The sequence below is a fragment of the Sinohyriopsis cumingii genome, chromosome 7, assembly GCF_028554795.1.
Source record: "Sinohyriopsis cumingii isolate HCF-2022 chromosome 7, ASM2855479v2, whole genome shotgun sequence".
NCBI lineage: Eukaryota > Metazoa > Mollusca > Bivalvia > Unionida > Unionidae > Sinohyriopsis > Sinohyriopsis cumingii.
In genome coordinates, this window is record NC_142967.1 from 22,271,430 (window position 1) to 22,294,732 (window position 23,303).

Here is a 23,303-nt window from a genome sequence, read left to right on the forward strand (position 1 = left end):
ATAACTATTCCATTTCAAAATGTTTTGCTATAAAATAACAGATTCGTTCAAACTGTGCACATGTAAAGTCTCATCTTTTCAGTTTACATATGTGTAATCTTCAGGCATTATGAGTAAAGTTTCATCTTTCCAGTTTATATATGTGTAATCTATTGGCATTAGGAGTAAAGTCTCATCTGTCCAGTTTACATACGTATAATCTTCAGGGATTTATGAGTAAAATCTCATCTGTCCAGCTTACATACATGTAATCTTCTGGCACTAGGAGTAAAGTCTCATCTTTCTATTTTACATACGTGTAATCGAATGGCACTAGGAGTAAAGTCTCATCTTTCCATTTTATATATGTGTAATCTTGTGGTATTACATATTATAAGGAAACTTACCTCTATTATTCCATCTTGGCAGTCATCATCACCTATTAACAGTGGTGTACATGGAGGCTGATTAAAGCCAGACTCAGTATTCTGTAAAAAGAAAACACTATTTTCTTTCAACTGAAATTATACTGGAGGTGGGGTCAGATCCATGATTTTAAATAAAATTCAAAAACTTTTCCTGGACTTCTCATATTTTTAAAAGGTCATATAAATGGTTTTATAAGATTTTAAAATGATTCCCAAGACCACCAGATCTGTGACAATTTTGATAAACCGTTAAGTACATTTTTAATCAGGTAACATTCTGCATTAAGTCTTCTTAGGTGCAGTAAGAGCTTGTATATGCCTGTTAAGTCCAAACCAAATAAAATGTTTCTTTGACAATACAGTGGAACCTGTCTTGATAGACCACCTCTTCTGCAAGAACAAGCTTGGTCTTTCAACACATGGTCTCTAATGACAGGTCACAACACTATATAATCAAACACTATAAAATCAGTCAATCTGTGCACCTCATTTTCAAGACATAATGTCACTGACTCAGACTAAGACGATGATCTTAATATTTAGCTGACATTATCAGACGAATATAAACTATGTATTACTTTATAGATTTAAAAAGAAATTAATGATTTGATCATGTAAACAATGAACTTGATTTTGGACAAGGTCGGCTACAAGTTACAATTGGACAGAACCCACAGCATGTAATGAATACAAAAAAACATAACAAACAATGCTATTAAACATACATAACAGGTGTGTCCAAATCTTAAGACATGTAAATGTAGGGAGATTCTCAGCACACAAGACCATATCTGAGGCTCTGTCTGTCACAATAGCTGTGATATTTTCATCTTTAATACCAAACTCTAGGTTTTTAACTTTGATGTTCTGTGTAATATTGACATCTGTGTGTCACTGTCTTCTCTCTATTCACTGAGATAGTTATGAAATACCCAGCCTTCACTTATAAAGGGAGCTGTCCCTGTTATGCAGTATTCTGTTGCAAATAACTTACCCATGGTCACATCTAAGGGATATCCATCTATGCACTCATCATGTTTTCAAGATCAGTCTTTTATTGGTCATAGCTGACAGAAATATATTTAGAAACTTGTTTTTTCTGACACTTTGCACTAAAGATGCCAAAGGGTACCCAGGTAATTGCCTGTTGATAACAAGCCAGGTAACAAAATGACAGGTACCCCTAATAAAAGTTTCCAAGTTCAGATCGAGACAGAATAACCATTGCAGTTTGAGGCTCATGTCACGTGCACATTTATTCATCATCACAGGGGGTCGTATGATGCTTATAATTTACTTGTCATACATGTACTATATAGTAATACAAGGAAGGACACTTTTCTTTCTTGCATGACCTATTTAATGTAGTGGACCATAAATGGTGCCAGATATCATAATAAACAGGCTTTGTCAATGTGATTGAAGGATGTTATAGGACTAAAAAATGTTAGAGGGGAGGGAGTTTGTTAAACTTAAAAACATGTTGCTACCATAAAAGGACAAATCAACAGCACTTAAAAAATTTTAAATAAAAATTTGGCAGTGATGTAATACAAAAGTCCTTGTTTGTGGACTTTACAACTATTTGCAAAAGTTACAGTAGACATGACTTGTTAAAGTGATTGTTACGCATAAATAATTAATTAATTTCTTTTTTCATCTATACTCTTCTACTAACTACAAATCCACATGGATTTAGCTGATTTCTGACAAAAATTACTGCAGATCCAGGTAAATAGCAAAAATAAATGCACATTTTTCATACATATTATTGAAATTATGGCATGTAATATGTAACACACAGAATGCTCAGATGACACTTTTTTCTCCCTTATGAGTAATAATTATGCTTATACCTCTCTCAGGGGTTGGCATGTATGAGCCTACAACAAAGCAGTTCAGGTTTAATAGAATTTCCCTTTGATTGGGTACCTGGGTAACTGATTGTTAAGATCGACAGGTACCTGGTAGAAGTTTTGTTAAAATTTTGACATCTCTAACATGAGGTTCAATTCAACATAAAAACTTTCTGAATTCATCCTACTCAACTGAATAGCTGAAACTCACACACAAATGATGGCTTTTTTCTATACAATGTAGACATTGTGGATGCTTTTGCCATTCTCTAAGTATTTTTATTACCACAAACCATGCTTATCAGAGACTTGTGTGGATGTTTCAAATGGATGTTCAGTGTACATCACACCCTCGATAACTTGCGAACCTTCTTAAAACGCAGGGTTCGGCGTGGATCCCATTTTTTAAACCTGAAAATACCCCAGAAATTGATCCCTATTTGTTGAACTTGAAGAAAATCGCAATCAAAATTGGTAACGGAAACACTGATGTATAGCTTGTTTTATCATCGAAAACAGTAGATAGGACCTGGAAATTTTAATCAAACACTATGAAATATCAAATTTAAAAATAGGTCATACAATTTTTTACATTTTCTTTCCAAATGATATTCCTAGTACACTGCAAATAATGATAAGCAAGGAAATTTTGATCAATGAAAATGTCACTCACTTGAAGTGGAGGCAGTACTTTAGTAAATACAAATTAAATAAATTTTTTATCAACTGAAATTTGTATTCTAGTTCTATCTTTTAGTTCCTTTTAAGTGTAATCATCATAAATGCAATGTGTCCTCTTGTAATTAAAGGTAAAATGTGTCAATCTACCATAACAGCTATGTTCGCAAGCGTTTCTCTGAGAACCTAATTTAGTGCCAACTGTTTTGATAACTGACTTCTGGAAGTATTTGTTGTATTGTTGCACTAAATTAAAAGCTGGTCTCCTTTGTATTATCACGTTAATTGTGTCTTTTGAATCAAATAAAGGAGGTGGAATAAAAGAAAAGTTAAAGGCACGAAAATCCTGCAAACTTAAAATCTAGCGGCCTCGGTCATATGTCGGATGAACTCACTTCATTTGATCAATCGAACACTTATAAATGTTCTTGTGTATGTAACATAAACTACCTTAAATTAACCGACTCTTTCATATCTGTGATAAAAGATAACAAGACAGCCAAGCGAAAAGAATACTTCATAAAATAAAGAGCTTGATTTTACAGATACAGACCATTGTGGCAAACAAGTTTCAGAGAATTCTTGAACTGGCACTTGGGGATATCCTCAAGGATGATAAGAAGTTTCATTATTAATTCAAATTAATTAATTCATGACATCAATACTGTACTAACTGAGCAATACAAAAAATGAGTTTCAGTGTAGATGATTGTCTCACAAAATAAATGTCATGTGTTTTTGAAAAAAAAAAAGGAATCTTGTTTGGTGGTGTATCAACAGTTAGTCTAATTTCCTGCCATGTGGACTCCCAATTTGGCATGACAATATTAAACGCCACAATGGGAACCAATCTCATCAAGAAAACAAAAAGCAGCGATTTTTACGTGTGCATGTGATGGTTGTTGAAACCAGTTGGAACTATCTTTCATATGTTGGACATTTTGAAAATAATATTATTTAAAGAGAATAACAAACAACTTCTTTAGAAAAAGCGCGTTATTATGAGGATTCAGTCAATAAACAGCCCAGTTCCCTAATGCCACCCACCCCCCACAATTTTCTCGATGTCAAAGCAATTAAAAAATTTTGTGTGGTCCCTCAGTATCTCACACCTCACTTATAGTGCGGTCTATGTTTATGGACCCCGTTATGCGCGAGTTATTGAGGGAGAGGTGTACTGGTGTAAACCCTAGTGAAAGAACCCTCTGTGCAGCAAAGATTACATTTAGCTTTCTTTGCCTCTAGTATCAACAACTGTAAAAAAGCTGGGCATCATTTACCATGTGTATTTTCAGCCATTTTACGTAAGACTGAAATGTTCATTATTGAATGACCAGGACCTAGCCTTTGTTGTCTTCCCTGGTGCCTAGGCTGCCCATTACCCAGTTAATGATATTGTTTGCCTTGCAATATGATACCTGGTGAATAGTGATTAGGCTGCTCATTACCCAGCCAATGCTATCGTTTGCCTTGCAATATGATACCTGGTGAATAGTGATTAGGCTGCCCATTACCCAGTTAATGCTATTGTTTGCCTTGCAATATAATACCTGGTGAATAGTGATTAGGCTGCCCATTACCCAGTTAATGCTATCGTTTGCCTTGCAATATGATACCAGGTGAATAGTGATTAGGCTGCCCATTACCCAATTAATGCTTTTGTTTGCCTTGCAATATGATACCTGGTGAATAGTGCTTAGGCTGCCCATTACCCAGTTAATGCTATCGTTTGCCTTGCAATATGATACCTAGTGAATAGTGCTTAGGCTGCCCATTACCCAGTTAATGCTATCGTTTGCCTTGCAATATGATACCTGGTGAATAGTGATTAGGCTGCCCATTACCTAGTTAATGCTATCGTTTGCCTTGCAATATGATACCTGGTGAATAGTGATTAGGCTGCCCATTACCCAGCCAATGCTATTGTTTGCCTTGCAATATGATACCTGGTGAATAGTGATTAGGCTGCCCATTACCCAGCCAATGCTCTAGTTTGCCTTGCAATATGGTACCTGGTGAATAGTGCTTAGGCTGCCCATTACCCAGTTAATGCTATCGTTTGCCTTGCAATATGATACCTGGTGAATAGTGATTAGGCTGCCCATTACCCAGCCAATGCTATCGTTTGCCTTGCAATATGATACCTGGTGAATAGTGATTAGGCTGCCCATTACCCAGTTAATGCTATCGTTTGCCTTGCAATATGATACTGGTGAATAGTGATTAGGCTGCCCATTACCCAGCCAATGCTATAGTTTGCCTTGCAATATGGTACCTGGTGAATAGTGCTTAGGCTGCCCATTACCCAGTTAATGCTATCGTTTGCCTTGCAATATGATACCTGGTGAATAGTGATTAGGCTGCCCATTACCCAGCCAATGCTATCGTTTGCCTTGCAATATGATACCTGGTGAATAGTGATTAGGCTGCCCATTACCCAGTTAATGCTATCGTTTGCCTTGCAATATGATACCTGGTGAATAGTGCTTAGGCTGCCCATTACCCAGTTAATGCTATCGTTTGCCTTGCAATATGATACCTGGTGAATAGTGATTAGGCTGCCCATTACCCAGTTAATGCTATAGTTTGCCTTGCAATATGATACCAGGTGAATAGTGCTTAGGCTGCCCATTACCCAGTTAATGCTATCGTTTGCCTTGCAATATGATACCTGGTGAATAGTGCTTAGGCTGCCCATTACCCAGTTAATGCTATCGTTTGCCTTGCAATATGATACCTGGTGAATAGTGCTTAGGCTGCCCATTACCCAGTTAATGCTATAGTTTGCCTTGCAATATGATACCTGGTGAATAGTGCTTAGGCTGCCCATTACCCAGTTAATGCTATCGTTTGCCTTGCAATATGATACCTGGTGACTCAAACTGGTGCCCAGTTACCAGTCCATGATCAATAAGACAATAATCATCCCAAGGAGTCTACAAGGACACAACTTAGATAAACTATCAGCTGTCAAAATATTTGATCAAATGATAATGGCACAATTCATATGCACAGTTTTGCTCATAATTAAAGTCATTAACGAGGTTGATGATATAAACCCACTTAACAAGTTGTATAGAAACTGGATCAGAAATATAATCTCTGAATCTACAGAGGTAAGCTAATCAGATGCAAGTATTAACCCATTGCTCCCCACGTATGCTTTTCTATACCTTTACCTTTCCCCCCACCCTGTCTATGCAAAACTACACTTTTACATTTGTCCACCATCCAGACGGTACATGCTGCCTGATAAACATTGGTAATATTTGCAAGTTTAAAGAAACAGAAAAAATGGACTTCACACATACAAACCAAGATAACAAAAATAATAAAAATTGACAATAGAAAACAACTCAATGGAGTAGATCTAGAGAAGCTGACAGTTCACCTGTCTGGGGACTGACCAGAACATCTGGAACAGAATTGGGAAAGAAAGAGAAGCATTTAACATGTTGAAAGAGACATGATGCTCATTGCCCCTCTCTATAATGAACAAGATCCAAATGTTCAACACAGACATAAAATCTGTCCTGCATTACAGCTTGTAGACTTAATGAGTGACATGGGCATCATCAAACTTTCAATGAATTTGAATGAGTTCTCAGTTTTGCTGTTCTCCAAGCATGTGAATTTGTACAAATGTTTCACAATTCGTGCAATGGCACACCCTGACAGCATTTCTGCTTAAGTATTTGACATATCGAATGACTTTCCTGCAAAGTCTCTCTGTTCCCCTGCCAATACTTCCTGTTAGTCACACAGAGAATAAGCTACATTGATTTCTGATTGGTGGTTATTTTTTAAAACTGGAGTGGAACAAGTAATAATCACAAATGAGAATTCATTGTAACATATTTCAACTTGCAACACACTCGTAGCAAAGCTTTCAAATCAACCAAAGGTGTCAAGAAACAATGCAAAGTAGAAACTTCACGTGAAAATGGTTATTAAATGATGAGTAAAGTACTTCATTATACATGTGGAAGCAGGGGTCAAGCTAGACTTGAAATTTAGGGAGAAGTGACTAATCCTTTTGGACAGAACAGGGAGAAGTGAGAACTGAACAGGAAGAAGTGAGAACTGAACAGGGAGAAGTGAGAACTGAACAGGTAGAAGTGAGAACTGAACAGGGAGAAGTGAGAGCTGAACAGGGAGAAGTGAGAGCTGAACAGGGAGAAGTGAGAACAGAACAGGGAGAAGTGAGAACAGAACAGGGAGAAGTGAGAACTGAACAGGTAGAAGTGAGAACTGAACAGGGAGAAGTGAGAACTGAACAGGGAGAAGTGAGAACTGAACAGGGAGAAGTGAGAGCTGAACAGGGAGAAGTGAGAACAGAACAGGTAGAAGTGAGAGCTGAACAGGGAGAAGTGAGAGCTGAACAGGGAGAAGTGAGAGCTGAACAGGGTGAAGTGAGAGCTGAACAGGGAGAAGTGAGAACAGAACAGGGAGAAGTGAGAACTGAACAGGTAGAAGTGAGAACTGAACAGGGAGAAGTGAGAGCTGAACAGGTAGAAGTGAGAACTTAACAGGGAGAAGTGAGAGCTGAACAGGGAGAAGTGAGAACAGAACAGGTAGAAGTGAGAGCTGAACAGGGAGAAGTGAGAGCTGAACAGGGAGAAGTGAGAACTGAACAGGGAGAAGTGAGAGCTGAACAGGGAGAAGTGAGAGCTGAACAGGGACAAGAGGGACCTGAACAGGGAGAAGTAGGAGCAACGCAAAACACGCACTATATTTATGTGTGTGTGTTGTTTTTATTCTCGTATTTGAATTATGCCAGCTATTTCCCAGTATGCATATTTGTATTTAAACTGGTTTTAAGCAAAACTTTATTTTCAAGTAGAAAAACTTCAAAGTTCTATCTATAATTTAAACACGGTGCATGTTTAAAAACTATCATATTCATATTCAGTGTATTTTGGCAATATGACTTAAAAAGAGAACAAAAGAATGAATTTTAATTGAGTAACATAATTACAGTATTGTAATTGCAAGTTAGTACAAATGCTTAATCAACTACCCTTAATCATGAATTGTTTCCTTTTTACTTTCTGAAAGTTCATTATAAAATGGCATTTGACAAGATTTCTAAACGTTTAATTAAAACAACCCCTGCACCATGTACATTATATAAATCCACTCATCTTTCAGATCATACTTTTAGTCCTAATTTCTTGCTGCCGATAAAACTTTACCCTGACTATTCATAGACAACACAATGAAGAATTAAAGTCAGTATATGAATGAATTAAACTTTTGTCTTTCAACCGAATCAACACATCCAACATGCAAGTGCATCTAGCTTCAGAAAAAAGGGTTTTCTTTAACGTAACCACTAACTTTATAGCTTTGTTACAACAGTCCATTGATAGGATTGCAAACTGATAGGATTGCAAATCTAAGATTTTATTATTTGTTTACATACTTGGTGTAACATTAAGCATTGGCTAAATAGTATTTACTTTGCTGTTTTGTTGTTTTGTTTTTTCTTCGTATTTTCACCAGAATTAGCAAACTCAAAATACAACCTTGACCTTACAGCATCTCATAAAATTCAACAACATAGCATTGTCCCGTATATTTATGACCTATATAATTGCATTTTTAAAGCTAAATCTTTAATAATGTAATATCTAGTCTTTGCTTTCTTACAAATTGTATATTTTCCTTAATATATTTGCCCAATGGTTTACGAAAAGAGACATCTAATAAAATGGTACTTCCCATAACAACAATGTCTGCCATTACAGTTCCAGATTTTTTATCAAGAAAATAATGCAAACGCAGCAGTTAAAATTTTCATGTTACCAATTCTATTCTTAAAACTCAAAATACAATGAACATAAATTTAAGTTTCGTAACAAGTTTGTATGTTTTTATCATCAAAGAATAACTTGCAGAAATTGGGCAGCAATAGTTGCTAACTTACTCAGGAAATGGTTAATGGTCAATCAGCTATCAAAACACACGCCTGTGAATTTGCAAGAGTTTGTCGGAGCAAATGATATCAACACCAACTATTTGATGGCTTGAATTGTACATTTTGCCTTCCGCTATGTCACTATGGGCGAAGGTGTTTTTGCTTTCCTAACAGAAGAAGCTACGTTTACACTTTTTTAGACGACTTAGTCACCAATATAGCCTGGTAGCATGACCCCTGGGAACACGTTTGGAATGTATAGTATATGCTAAACATACTTCTCAGTTAAGATAATTAGCATGGATTGAGGTGAGGGCCAGATTATGAACCATTTCACTTTGTGTTAACTTGTAGATGTCAAGTGGGTATTCTCAAATAATCTTTGTTTTTACTTATAAACATGAGTGCCTGTGACTGCAAATGCTCTTTCAGATGGATTATAATTTTTGAGACTAGCAAGGGAACTAATAATAATTATTCATGACTGCTGAAGACTAAAATAACATGCATACTGTACGTATTATCTTGTATCAATTCTTTGTCTCTTGTATCGATATGTGAATCATTCAGCAAAAGTATCTCTGCATCAATATATCAATGAATCATTTCACCATACAGGATTCACTCAGAGAATCCAGCAGAAGTCTGAACTTCAGGACCATCCAGTCCCTAGTGAGTATAGTGATGGAAACTAATGACACTTGCTTACCTTTTAACCCCACTGAATTTATTTGACATATTAACTTTTTCCCTTCTGCAAGTACTTACTGCCCTGCCTACGAAGCCTGCCTTCTAGCAGCTGTTTGTAGGCTGAACCCCAGAGTATCATAATGGCTGCCTGAGTGAGTGCACATGCTGTCTACATTTTCTATATCAATCCTGTCCCATGCAAATGTAATTTAATGAAAACTAATATTTTAAACACTTACCAAAGTTTTGTGCCACTCATTTCCAGCAACAATTCCATATAATTTTTAGGAATCATTGTTTATATTCATATATAATAAAAAGTATCCCTCAAGATATCTGTATATTTAGACTACTTCTCTCAACACTATTTTGCACATTAAATATTACTTCGGGAAAAAACTGTAAAAAGAAATCTATCACCCTTGCATTTTCATCTAATTTAAATGTCGGCCCTAAATATACTGTAAAGTCATCCACATGCAACAGTCCCACATGTTCCAACCAAAAAAGATTGTTGCACATTTCAGCCTCAGATTCAGCTAAATTTCAAATGTCAGGTGTCGAAACAGGACTTATACTAATGTTGGATCCTTAATCTTTAATCAGATCATTAAAGATGAAGCCATTTGCAATGTCATCAATTTCAAATGAAATTCCAGCTTATATGTTGTAAAACTACTAATAAAACACTTTCATCATTTTATGTAAGGACTATAATCATTGGCTAAGTATTGTTAAAAAGACCAGATGTTTGTGATTTCATCTGATACATATCTTTAATACGAAACGTTTATATGCGTCTCTGGGGTTACCAAACCCATGGCTGGAAATGCATGTATGAGCCACCCAGGAGAGAGAGAATATTATTAGCAGCTTGTATATGCATCTCTGGGGTTACAAGGCTATTTATAGCATAGCATATATGTATTAGCAGAAGGTAGAGTTAAAAAAGGGTCAATTTTGGGCATGTGGAACTTGGAGGTCTGAGCTTATGGAATTTCAGTCAGGGCTTGTGAGTTTATCTAAGTCACCAGCCCAGGGTCTGTGTCCATAAAACACTTTTTTTTTTTTAGCACTTTCTAATGTTTACAATCTTGGTCTGAGAACTAATGCCAGAAAAGTAATAGCAGAGTAATAATAACAGGCAATGTATTGCTGTTAATTACCTGGTGTCATCATGTTGAAGCACAAATATTGGTCAAAATGATGCTGAGAAAACAATTAATTTGGTTGTCATGGGAATGTATGGGATTACCATTACAGCTCAATGACTCTTTTCATGTTTGAATACAACAAAATGTATGTTTACATTGACACCAAAAATAAAGATGCAATTAAAACACCAGTTTCACTTGACAAGATGTCTTCATATGTTTATCTTACAGTGCTGCACAGCAAGTAATTGCCAACATTTTCATCAATCAATAGATCATTGTATATTTTGTTATTGAGAAAATATTTTTGCTAATGAATATCTAACAAAATATTTCAGCTCTTAGTAAAATTTGTGAATCTAATGTTACCAAATGTGCATGCGCTAAACAGTTTTTGATTATAAAAATAATACATTGAAACTGCATTTATCAATTCCAATCACAATGTTACTTCCTGTTAAGCAAGTAGAAGCCAATTTTTAGCCCTTTCTTTAAGAAAAGAAACAGGGATCAACACTTCCTATGCTTTTTCAGCATGTCTGAATGTTTTATGGCATGCTGAAACAAGGGAGTTGTGCATTATAATAGGGCAAAATATCTAAAGAAGAAACTGTTCTTCTATCTTAAGCAACATCAACTTTCTTTCATTCTATTTATTAAAAAGGAGAAGCTCCTACCTGGTCTTGATCCTCAGGACTAATAGAAAAAAGCAGATCAACAGACTTGTTCCGTTTGGTCGAGACAACGCCAGTGGGTGTGACATTGGGGTCCCTAAGAAGAATAGGTTTCTTCCATTTTTTGGGTGGGGTTCCAAGAAGTAGAAAACTCTCTTCTAAACCACTGTAAAACAAAGCAACATTGATATATATATAATACAGGGGTAATATTGTATCAGAATGTCCAATGCAAGACTTTCCTAGTATTAAACTTCTAAAATGCTCTAATTTGCGAGAGCCCTACCTTTGATACAATTGTCTGGGTTACAGAACACTTAATTATTTTATAGGCAAGAAGCACTATAAGTTTATGAAGGGAAGTAACTCTTAAAACAATTCTTGTAATGCCTGCACTAGACCAGTGAATCCAGAATTCTAAATTAAGTCCTGGCTCTTCTCATGTGTGCATAATGATTCATTTCCTTTGAGTCACTGAAAAACTACCCCTAAAAACTGACAAAAGTATGGAATGGATTAATTTTTTTTAAAGACCCTCTATTCCAAAATTTAAATTATTTAGTCATTTTACCTCCTGAATATTTATTAGCAGAATAATCCTAAAGTGGTTCCAAAATTAAAAAAGAATGAACAACTTTAAGCACTATTAAGCTAATGCTTTAATTCAACAGAGGTGGTGAGGCTAACTGAGACTGGTTTATGCTTACCTGTTATGTGGCCCAGTCATATTAAAATTTTAGCAGTGATATATGTCCTTAATACCCTTATCAGTATTTGTATTCATGCTCATTTGGGGAATGGGGGTGGAAGTCACTACCAGATAAAGGTGTCCCTAAATCCAGTAGGGAATAAATGGGAGCAAAGGGGAAGGTAAGTGCATAGGTGTGCTGTTGTGTACCTGAACTAAAATGTGCTTAGGTTTTATTCCTGCATACAGTGTCAAGCATGAGTCATTTATTTACATTTTAAATTACTGCAAAATCTTGTGTTTGGTTGACCCCATGCTGCACAATCAAAGTGCTTACAATGACAAACTGTTAACCTTATATGTGAGAAAGCTTGCAAGTAGTTTCTTGTGGGTCGGTGGTTCTTTCCGTGAGTTTTCCCAGGTTCTTCCTCCACCATTAATACTGGCAGCCATGTATAGCCTATCGTGTGCTGAAAAATGGCGTTAAACCCTACAACAATTACAACTGATAACCTTATGCTCACTAGTAATGGATTGCCTTGTAACCAGGGTACTTGTAGACTCAAGTTGGACAGTATTGTCACAAAACAAGTTAAGTCAGGAAGCTTTCCTCTTTAAGGGAGCAATCTTCAGATGCAGAGGTATGTGAAATTAAAAACTGCATTTCACTGTCTATCTTATGTGATAGAATTGTTTCATGTAAGGAATGCTCCAGTATATATTCCAAATTTTACTGGTAGAACAATGTCATATAAGGTCATATTATTAGACACTAGTCTGTTTTCAAGTTCACAATTTTTTTAACTCAATTCATTTAAATGTTGCACGTATTAAAGGATGAGAAAATCTTTGAGTTCTTATAGTTCTGTAAGATTATTCATATTGGATACAGATTCATATACAAACCTGGTTATTATAATGATAATCTCGTTCAACAGAAATGATTTACTATGTAGCAACCAACTTCAGATGTGTGCATGCATGATTGGATATCATTGCATTTGTGAGTGACCGTGTCTCAAGCACCATATGGAATTAGTCACTATATTTTCAGCTGTCTGAATCTGAAGGTGTGACTTTAAAAAGGTTGCAAAAGGCACAATATAAAACTGGATACAGACTTGTGAGAAAGTCTGGTATTGATAAATCAGTTTTTCAGGCTCATAGCACTAGGGCTGCATCTTTTCTGCAGCCTGTACTTAAGGCACACAAATGGGTACATTCTTGAAGGCAACTGGTTGGGCTAATACCTGTACCTTCAATAAATTATATGATAAGCTCATTACAAACAGGACTGAATTCAGTAGAAAAGACTTGTCAGCATCCAGAATTTCGTAACACTGATGTAATGTACAATGTTTTGTGGGTTACCTGGTTTACTAACACATAAAAGTTTCTTCCTTTTTCTACTTGTTAATCTATTCCATAAATGGAAACCTCTCTCTGAAATCTCACAGGATCACAAGGCGCTTATGGGGGAAGTGAAACTGATATATTAACCCAGACTTACAAAGTTGACGTTTGAGTGTAATTTCATGAACCCCATAAGTGCCTTAGTAATCACATGCCCACCCTTGCTATTTCCCACCCGCTAAGTTATTGAGGCTTCCATTTCTTATGCTCTCAAGACTGATCAGTCATGTGACCAATATCATCTCATATAAGCACTAAAGCACTTATGAGGTTCATTAAATTACAATCAAAGACTTGGTAATTTAGCAATTATATCACAAAGTTTCAAGTCAGTGTCTTTAATGTTCTAGAAGATCCAATGCATTACTAAATAGACACAAAGACAGGAAGACATAACCCCCAACTTTTTAAAAGATGCATGTGGAAATAAAATTCATATTTTTACTTACACATTATCACTGTCAATGATAATTAAGAAAAGATTTCAACTACTTTCAATACTTGGAGATAAATCTTTGGTTGACAAACTAGACATTCCATGAAACAGCTTTTTAAGACACGAGAAACACAAAACAAACTTACATATCAATGAACTTAATGATATAACTAATAACTACACACATTAACTATGCTGACAAGATGTTTATTTTAATTTTCAATGCTAACTATACTTTCATAGCAATAAAGAACAGAAATTCTGGCATTATTCTCTACTCATTATGATATTCCAACTGTCATCCCATTGTTCAGAAATATAAATATTTATCACTGAACTGTCATGACTGTAGAAGGAATAGTTGTGAAGTACATACAAATAGTGACTGGGAAATTAAAAACTGCAAATAACAGCCTATAGACACTGCACTTAAATATGATTACTATTATTATTATTAATTTTATTATTGTTTTCATAAAAAAAGCTTTATGGTCTGTGGGTTTTGTTCGAAAGGTCTAGGTGATTTCATGGTATTAATGACAGTAAAGTTCCTCAGATTATTAGGTATTAAAAGTTGGCAACAAGAAAATTTAATTTCTTCCCACCAGATATTTTAAAAAGATACTGAAATTATTATCTATATTATGATACTGCACTATTTTACACAAATTCCTACAAACCATCAATTTCCTCTTTCCATGCAGAGAAATTTAAGTGTAATTTGCAAACTAAAATTAAACCCATTCATTGGATGAGCTGTATATAAAGTATATGGCTTATCATTCAAGGTAAAAATGTACCGAGAATTCCTCTCCATAACAGTTAAACTTCTCTCAGTGTAAATTAAGTTCGCAATCAGTGTAAACAGATAAAAAGTATGTGGACTGTAATACGAGATTCACTGCCAACTATGCTTAGTTCTGTTAAAGAGTGGTTTTAAAGGTATTTTACTTGATGTGATATCCAGAAGATTTAAAAATTAATGACATTAGAAACGATTTCTGGTTATTGTTATGACTATGCTCTTACAGCAAGTACAGAAAAGAACAAAACCAAAATGTTTTTTCAAATTCAACAAATAATTAACTTTCATAGAATACAAAATGAAAATTTAAAAGAATTTACAATATTGTGAACTGAATCCCTGAGAGTCCTAAAGTTCTATAACAAATCCAAAATTAAGTGCATTCTGAAAAAATTCCAGCAGTGTTCTGAGTGCATTCCATTTTTTATTGTGCCAGTAGTCTCAAATGTATTACTGTGCCAATAGTCTTGATGTATCAGAATTACAAGATCCAAAATGTCCTTGAATGAATTCACAATAATCCCAAAATATGATTTTGTCCAAAAATACTGTGCACTTGAGTAATTCTAGTGAATAATTTAAATAAATCCTTTCAAATAAAAAATTAAACAAAACAATATGACTGATTCTCCTTTGGATGTAAAGATAGGAATGAGTAATTTGAAGTAAACAACATTATATACCTCTTCACCTGACCTATGTGGCAAAAATCCTTCTGAAAATACTGTCATCCTAATGAAATTTTCCAAACTGTAAACAAATCAGCTTTGGGAAACTCCCATGGTCAAAAGGCCACATAAACATGTTTACCTCCAAAAAATAATGACCTTAATATTTAGTCTAAATTCATAAAGAAATATTAGCTATGTAATATGTTGGTTACAAAACAACAAGGCAATAGTCAGGTAGGCTCCAAACTCAATTACTGACCAATGTCAAATACGGATTATAGATATGCATAACATAATCAAGGAGAAAATCCAACACATATATATGCTTTCCTTCTCCACGTTAAGTTCCAGTAATGATAGCTTTATCCATTCTATTGAATGCAGCAAGGTCAGCAAGTACAAGTTAATACTGTATTCCCCTGCCCAACTAATTTAAAGACAGAAACTTTTAATTCTGTATTATGTGTATGTGTGTGGCAATGATATATGATATTGTTAAATCTAACAGCCATTAAGGGGTGGGGTAGGTATTAAAGATGAAAAAAGGAAGCATATGGTTATAGTGAGGCCATCTCAAAATGGTATAAATAAAAGTAACTAAAAATGAAAGCAGAACAAGAATGTTATAAGGTAATCCTTTTCACAACTGATGTTAAAATACAAAAATGAAAGCCCTTATTCTTTTTTCAAAACTCATTTTATTTTATTTTACACTTGTCACCAAAAAACCATAACCAGTCTGATTTCCAATATACAGTCAAAACTCGTATATCCATGCTAAAGTGTTGAAAAAGTGCTGGATCTTTTCATTTTTCAGGCACATAAAAATACAATTAAGTCTAACAAGGAATTGTGAGTCAATCGAAAAACACCAAACACCATTTATGATACACTTGCTTTACCATCATTAGTATTATTCAAATTGATGATAAAACAAATTGGTGAAGATAAAAGATTTGCTGGTGCATTTTATGATGGTAGACTGACAACATTAGATGTTGACCAAGGAATGTATAATGGGGTGGTTGGGTCTACGTCTTACTGCCATAACAATCTATGGAGCTGTTCTTACAGCAGACAGCAAAAAATTTACCCTTATACCTTTTCTTTAACAAGTAAATCTAGACAGAATCTAATGGTTTTGTTTTTTGAACTTGTTGATCACCTTTTCATTCCTTTGGAGCGCAATGGTACCAGAGGAATGCTTAAGACAGTTGAACCAAGGGTGCAATTTCTTGAATAAAATGAATGTCCAATCATTATTAGCCTAATTTGCTTAAACATATCCATTTCATTAAAGTAACTTAACTGGTAGACTGCAGACTAATTCAATCATATTCAGCTTCCTTGGCTGCCATCGCTTTTCAACTAATTTAAGAGGCAGTCCATGAGAGCAACACTGTACTGAACCAAAACAGGTAATCCCTACATTTTTGGGGAAATAAAAGTCCACGACTCATGAAAATGTGTGCCTGATCCTTATTTTCTGCATGATTAGGTAAGTACAATTTTTAATAAAATGCACAAAATCCCAAATCCTAGATGCAATGCTGCCAATCTGAATTTCCATTTATTTTTCATAGGCTTATACGAGTACATAACTTGACCTCAATTGTAGAATGTCGTTTATTTGGATCACATGCACCAGCTCAATTGGGAAAATAAAGCACATATTTTTGAGTCTCAGACAAAACCCTCAACAATGAAAGTTGGCAGTAATGATCAATACATACTGATACATACTGCAATACAATGACTGATACTGCAATATACCACAATATGATTTCAACAGGTTATTCTGATACCAAACAATTACGACAACAAAACTATCTTGGTAGTCAAGTTTTCTAACACACAGTTAACTGATGAATTATACTTACAATTCCTTAACCTTCTCCAGTTGTTTTGGTCTAATACTGATACGCCTTGGATCTGAAATTTAAACCAAGCAAATTATGTTCACAAAGAGAAAAGCATGTCATATATTGTTTCCATTAGTCATTACTTCATACAAATTTTAAAAAAGGTTCTGCTTTGTGAAACGAATGCTAGCACCAACATGTGATGTGAAAAGGTCTTATAGTGATCTACATCAAAACCTGTTTACTTAATAGAATGGTCTTCGCTATGGATTAGTATATCAGTCCTAAAAAACAGAATAATAGTAATGTTTTGTTTGCTTATTACTCTTTAACTCCTCTATGCTTTAATCGCTGTGGTTAATGATAGCTAGCTTAAATAACAATGAAAGAAACTTACTACTAGGTCCCATTTCTGACTTTACAAGTGGATCAAACTTCACATACAAAGATATCCGGGATAAAGAGGATTCTGTCTTCTGAAGAAAGAAATAAAATTAAGGTCATCAAAATTATAGTGATGAAATCTGAATGACACTTATGACAGAGGTGTAATTGTTAGACAGAAAAGGAAAGTAAGGAAGTTTTATGTCTGTATTTCAAAGGACATTAGAGCAAATTTAAAGAAATGGGGAAGAAATTTATCAGAGAACTTAATTATAAGAAAAAATCTAAGTTACAGAATGGAAGGAAATGCAACTGAGACCTAAAATGTTGGCCTGTGTATATAAGAATACCAAGTTTTCATTCCATAATTGTGTACAGCTCTAAAGTTATTTAACAGAAAGGAAAGTCACATTTCAGGACGAAAGCATCCACTGCTCAGGCCCTTTGCTCTGGGACTAGAGAAACACAAAAAGGGGTGCTTGTTGTTTAGCCTTGTCACACAAAAGTCAACCAAGGGTCTCCTCAAAGTTTGAACACGGAATCTATTATGTATTGGTGTAGAGACCATTCTGTGAGGACGATCTTGCCCCTCTGTTTGGATAGAAATGTGGAGAATTTGGAGGGTAATCCCCTCTTAAGTTGTTCAGCAAAGGAAGTTCCAATCCTTCATGCAGAGAGAAGAGGCATGTGGTCATCCTTGTCACTTGTGGACACATAGGAGTTGTTGGAGGAGACCATCATACAGCGACTTCTTTATTTTGTCAACACACCCTCGAAGGGATAAGAACACTGCCCTCATGCGTGGAGAGCAGATTCTTCCAAGGATTCTTCTCCATGATGCTGGTTTCATACCATTTCAGGTCTTGCTTCTGTTCGTCCCATTTTCTTGACATAATCGTTTGTTTCTTTCACAAGCTTTTACATCAGACATTCAGGAAAAAAACTTGAGAAAAATATCTTTCTCATTGCTTAGTGGTCCAAGCTCGATTGCTGAACCAACATGAGAATCAAAATCATTGTTCTTGAACATGGCAAGGTCAGCACTCCATTGTGCAAGTGGGACAATGTCCTCCATTTCCCCCAATTCAAAATCACTTACATCTGGTGTTGAAATGGGACTAACATCGATGTCTCATCCATTTTCTAGAATGATCCATTAAACTCTTTGATATCGCTTGCACTGAACCCTTTAAAGTCTCTCATATTTGAATTGGAAACAATCTTTGTTTATCTAAACTACATGTGTTTCGTAAATTGCAGGAAAGTCCTTCCCATGTGTTTAAATTTAGCCTCTCAGCTTTCAAACTGGTACCAAAATGTTGAATAAACAGTCCTATCATTGGTTATGATAATCAAAAAATATGTAAGCTTCTGTCCTTTCAACCAATCAACATTTAGCTAACATAGTGGTTACATCTGCATAGAACCAACACTGAGGTTTCGAGTACTGCTGAACTATATGCACATAAGCGACACTGGGGTAGTAAACAAGGCTTATTGACACTGCATATATGCGTCAGTGGACTCAGGGGCTATTTACATGTGACACTTAGATGCGGCAGTCGTAGCTAAAGGGTTAATATGTGAATAACCAACTCATTTAGACCACTAGTTTAATATGTGAATAACCAAGACTCATTTAGACCACTAGTTTAATATATGAATAAGCAAGACTCATTTAGATCACTAGTTTAATATGTGAATAGCCAAGACTCATTTAGACCACTAGTTTAATATGTGAATAACCAAGACTCATTTAGACCACTAGCCTAATATGTGAATAGCCAAGACTCATTTAGACCCCTAATTTAATATGTGAATAGCCAAGACTCATTTGGACCACTAGTTTAGTACAGTGAAAACTGTTATAAGCGACCACCTGCATAGATCGATTTTATTATATAAAAGCTCTGTTATGAGTGACCATCTGCTGAACGCGACTAGCGACCGCAATGTCCTAGCAAAATATGCATTTCGACACTGCTCTGAATGACCGCATCGCAAAAAAAATAACAGATCGACACCACTGACCGTGACTTAATCCTTTGTAAACACAAGAGCTCAGGATACATGTAGTATGCAAACAAAGTGTTCATTAAATAACACTACAGTTGTACAACCATATAGCAAGATAAACACCACTAACCATCATTTAATCCTTTGTAACAACTGCATAAATAGTTAAAATTGTTCAAATAATGTATTTAATTTTAAAAAACTGGCTAGCTACAAGTTTTGTGAAATTTACAAGTCCAGCATATGGTGTCATTTGTAAACTGCAGTAAACCAGACTAAAGTACAAGTCACTAACTGCCATTGTAGTGCCGACGTCATATGAATAGCCAGTAAGATTAACCATTTTTTCATCAAAGGGAGTAATGATGGACATAAGCTGTCATTTAGAGGTTTGTATTTTTTCTTTATCTTTGTGAAAACCCACACAACGCCGGAAGTCCTAACGCTCCAGTGAGAAATCTTTTGAAAGGGCTTCATTGTAGGGTTGAGTATATTGTTTGTCTTTCCAATTAATCTGTAATGCCGGAGTGGGGTGGGGTGGGGGTGAATGCGTTCTTTGTCTTTAATACTAGTAAGTGAGAATCATTTCTGGATTCTTTTTTATATTTCTTTTGTTACAGTGTTTCACCTAGCCACCATCTGTTTACCTGGGTGCAGATGGTCACAACCTTTGTTTATCGAGCTATAACACTGATGATTTAAACTTCGTCTCAAAACAAATGTATTGTTTCTTAATGAGTTAATTATGTCTTTGGTTTCATTCATTGGTACATAATATATATTTATTATACATTTCCCCAAAACCTGATAAAAACCGAAATACATCTAGTTGTTTTTACAGCAACACTGATAACAATGGCAGAAGCTCCGATGAAAACAATAAAAATTCTAACACTGGAAGAAAGAAGATATTCATGTGATGTTCAAATATAAATTTGATTCACATTGTTTGAAAATGTATATCTTTATTATATAAAGTTATTTTGAGAGGAATGCATGCAATACTGAACAAGATTTATGAATGAAGGATGTGATACATGTACAGTGAATATGGGTATTTTACCTTCTTCAACAATGCTATTAATCCTGAAAACCAGCCCATTGTCACACACCTCTTAAGTCATTATCAGGAAATTAAAGTTTAAAGGACTGAAAACAGATCCATATACACAATTCTCTATCCCCTCCCACTGGTTGGGGAATAAAAACAAATGCTGAACATTGCATCCTTTACAGGTGAGGGTACTAAAAGACAACATGACTTACATTTTCAGACCTGCCAAACTGTTCTAGCATATCCAACATGGCTGGATCATTGAACACTGGAAAAAAGTTGAATGAATGAATTAATAAATGAATAATTCAAACAAATAATAATAATAAAAAAATACAAAAGTAAAATCAACTAGAAATGTATTCATGGAACACAAATATACCACAAGAGGGCATGAAAATTCACTAAATTACAGATTAATTACTGACAGACAGACAGAAAGACAATGATAACACAATATACCTTTACCAAATTTCTTGTGGGGCACAAGAAACCAATGAAAGAATAATCCACTTGCTACAGAAGTAAAAAATTTGGAAACAGCATAGTGAGGCTCAGAAAAACTATTTTTGTAGTGTCCTGGCCAAACAAGTTGAACTACTGTATCACAGCAAAACTAGTCCAGTATTTCTACGATCATAAGACCACGGGACCACTATAGTTCTGTCAGGTTTAAAATTAAGAGACCTTATTGTGACTAACATGCCACTATGTAAAAAGAATTTTCAAGAACCCAATAAAATATAAAACGTTGTTTACCAAAACTGTCACTGGTTCTCAATCAAGGTCAGAAACTAGACACAGTGTTTTATTATTAGGTTTATCCACCCCAAAAATAACAGTCAGGTCAAACAGAACTGAACTGAATTTCTGGGCAATGTCAAATCCAGTAAACAAAGTTATATTACAATAAAAAAATTTAAAACTAACAAACATAAAGTTAATTTAAATATCCATAACAATACTGAGAAGCAAAACTGAAGCCTCTCAACATATGGTTAGCAAAACAGCAATTTGTATCATATGTTGACATATAACTGACAAAAAGTAGGAACAGAAGAGCCAATTTGGAAAAAGCATGGAAAAATAAGCAGTCTAATGAAAAGTACGAAAAACCAGGGCAGATGAAAAGACTGAGCAAGACCATCTGTCCATGCGAGTCCACTGAGTATGTGCCACTCAGGTGGTTAGGTGTCCAAAATAGCCTTTATTTGCTGCATTTGCAAACTTTTTGTGGCATGCTGTAAAGCTACGATTATAGAAAACAAAGAAACTGCAACAAAATTGTACAGGGTAACAAACTTTACACCGTTACAAATAATAGAGATCAAATCATGTAAACAACACTTATATAGTCGGTACACACACACACAGTGACAAATGGGGACACTGATAATTGCATAGGAAAACAATGAGGGAAGAAAAGGTCAATAGCAACACAGAAAAGAAATGAACGTGTTGAGTGCTGAGTAAGTTTTTGTCGTTTTCGCTTGAAATGCGAGAAGGAAACACATTTTGAAAGCTATTTCTGAGTACATCCTAATACATCGACTTTCATGAGATCTTCCATTAGCCTAATGCCTAGTTGTGTCAGAAACACCATTTTTTAGTGGTTTGTGCATGAGCATAAGGGCAAAAGTTGGATTATTTTTTTTGCTTAACGGATCCATCATTTTCGTATCGAGACCACTCTTTATTCCAAATGCCCACCTTATCCTACTCTTTGCAAAGGATCACCTGTCTGTGTGCAGTTCAGACCAGTCTGCCTTAGATCTGAGGCCAAAAAGTCTAAAATTCGGACACAAAATCGGATTTCGACCACGGGCAAATTTTGGGTGGAAAAAAAAAACGGTCCAAAAAATTAGGTTTTTCACTGTATTTTGTAGTGCAACTAGAACGTCCAGATTATTTGGTATCATTGTAGAGCTACATCTGTCTACCTTTCAATAATACCACCCACTTTAGTGTATCATACATGACCTTGACGCTACAGAGCTCGGCAGTAGACTACTACCCTGCCACGTAAACGCAGCGCCAGGGGTTAATGAGTTAATGTCTTAATTCTACAAACACAAAACTCAAGTCAGTGAAATATGAAAAAGTGGTTACACTACTGTTGAAATATTTTTCTGAATCCCCTTGCCATCTTCAGTGATTTCAGACACCAGTTATTTATACAGTGTGCAAAACACCTGAGCTAAATACACAAAAGTATTAACCAAAAATGTAATGATTGTGTACATATACAAGGTTAGACCCATCAGCAAGTGGTGGGTGCTATGAAACCAACTTCAAACTATTGCCTTTGACATGTTGAGATTCCATAAAGTTACACATATTTATGTGCTTTTATCTGTGTGAATGCCAACACAGACACCAGAGGTAGTACAATTTTCTCTCCTATCCTTGGTAGAGAGGAGGGAAAAATAGTTTTTGTATAGTGTTAGGAAGTAAACGTATACTTAATCACTCATTCACATACAAGGATGAATAAATTAACTGGATAGAAAAAATATCTAAAAAGTGCATACATGACATGACACAGTATGATCATAAATAGTTTTATATACAGATAAGTGATTTTTCAAAATCCTA

General features: G+C 35.2%; 1 protein-coding gene across 1 annotated transcript in view; it reads right to left on the minus strand.

Moving 5' to 3' along the window:
* Window positions 1-23,303, minus strand: part of LOC149794869 (uncharacterized) — a 116,551-nt gene that overhangs the window by 38,274 nt on the left and 54,974 nt on the right. Inside the window, exons 6-10 of the mRNA XM_089964512.1 lie at window positions 20,921-20,976; window positions 17,652-17,730; window positions 17,273-17,324; window positions 11,383-11,545; window positions 387-467 (exon numbers count right to left, since the gene is read on the minus strand). Of these exons, the coding sequence (XP_089820638.1) occupies window positions 387-467; window positions 11,383-11,545; window positions 17,273-17,324; window positions 17,652-17,730; window positions 20,921-20,976 (431 nt within the window). The remainder of the gene's footprint in view (window positions 1-386; window positions 468-11,382; window positions 11,546-17,272; window positions 17,325-17,651; window positions 17,731-20,920; window positions 20,977-23,303) is intronic.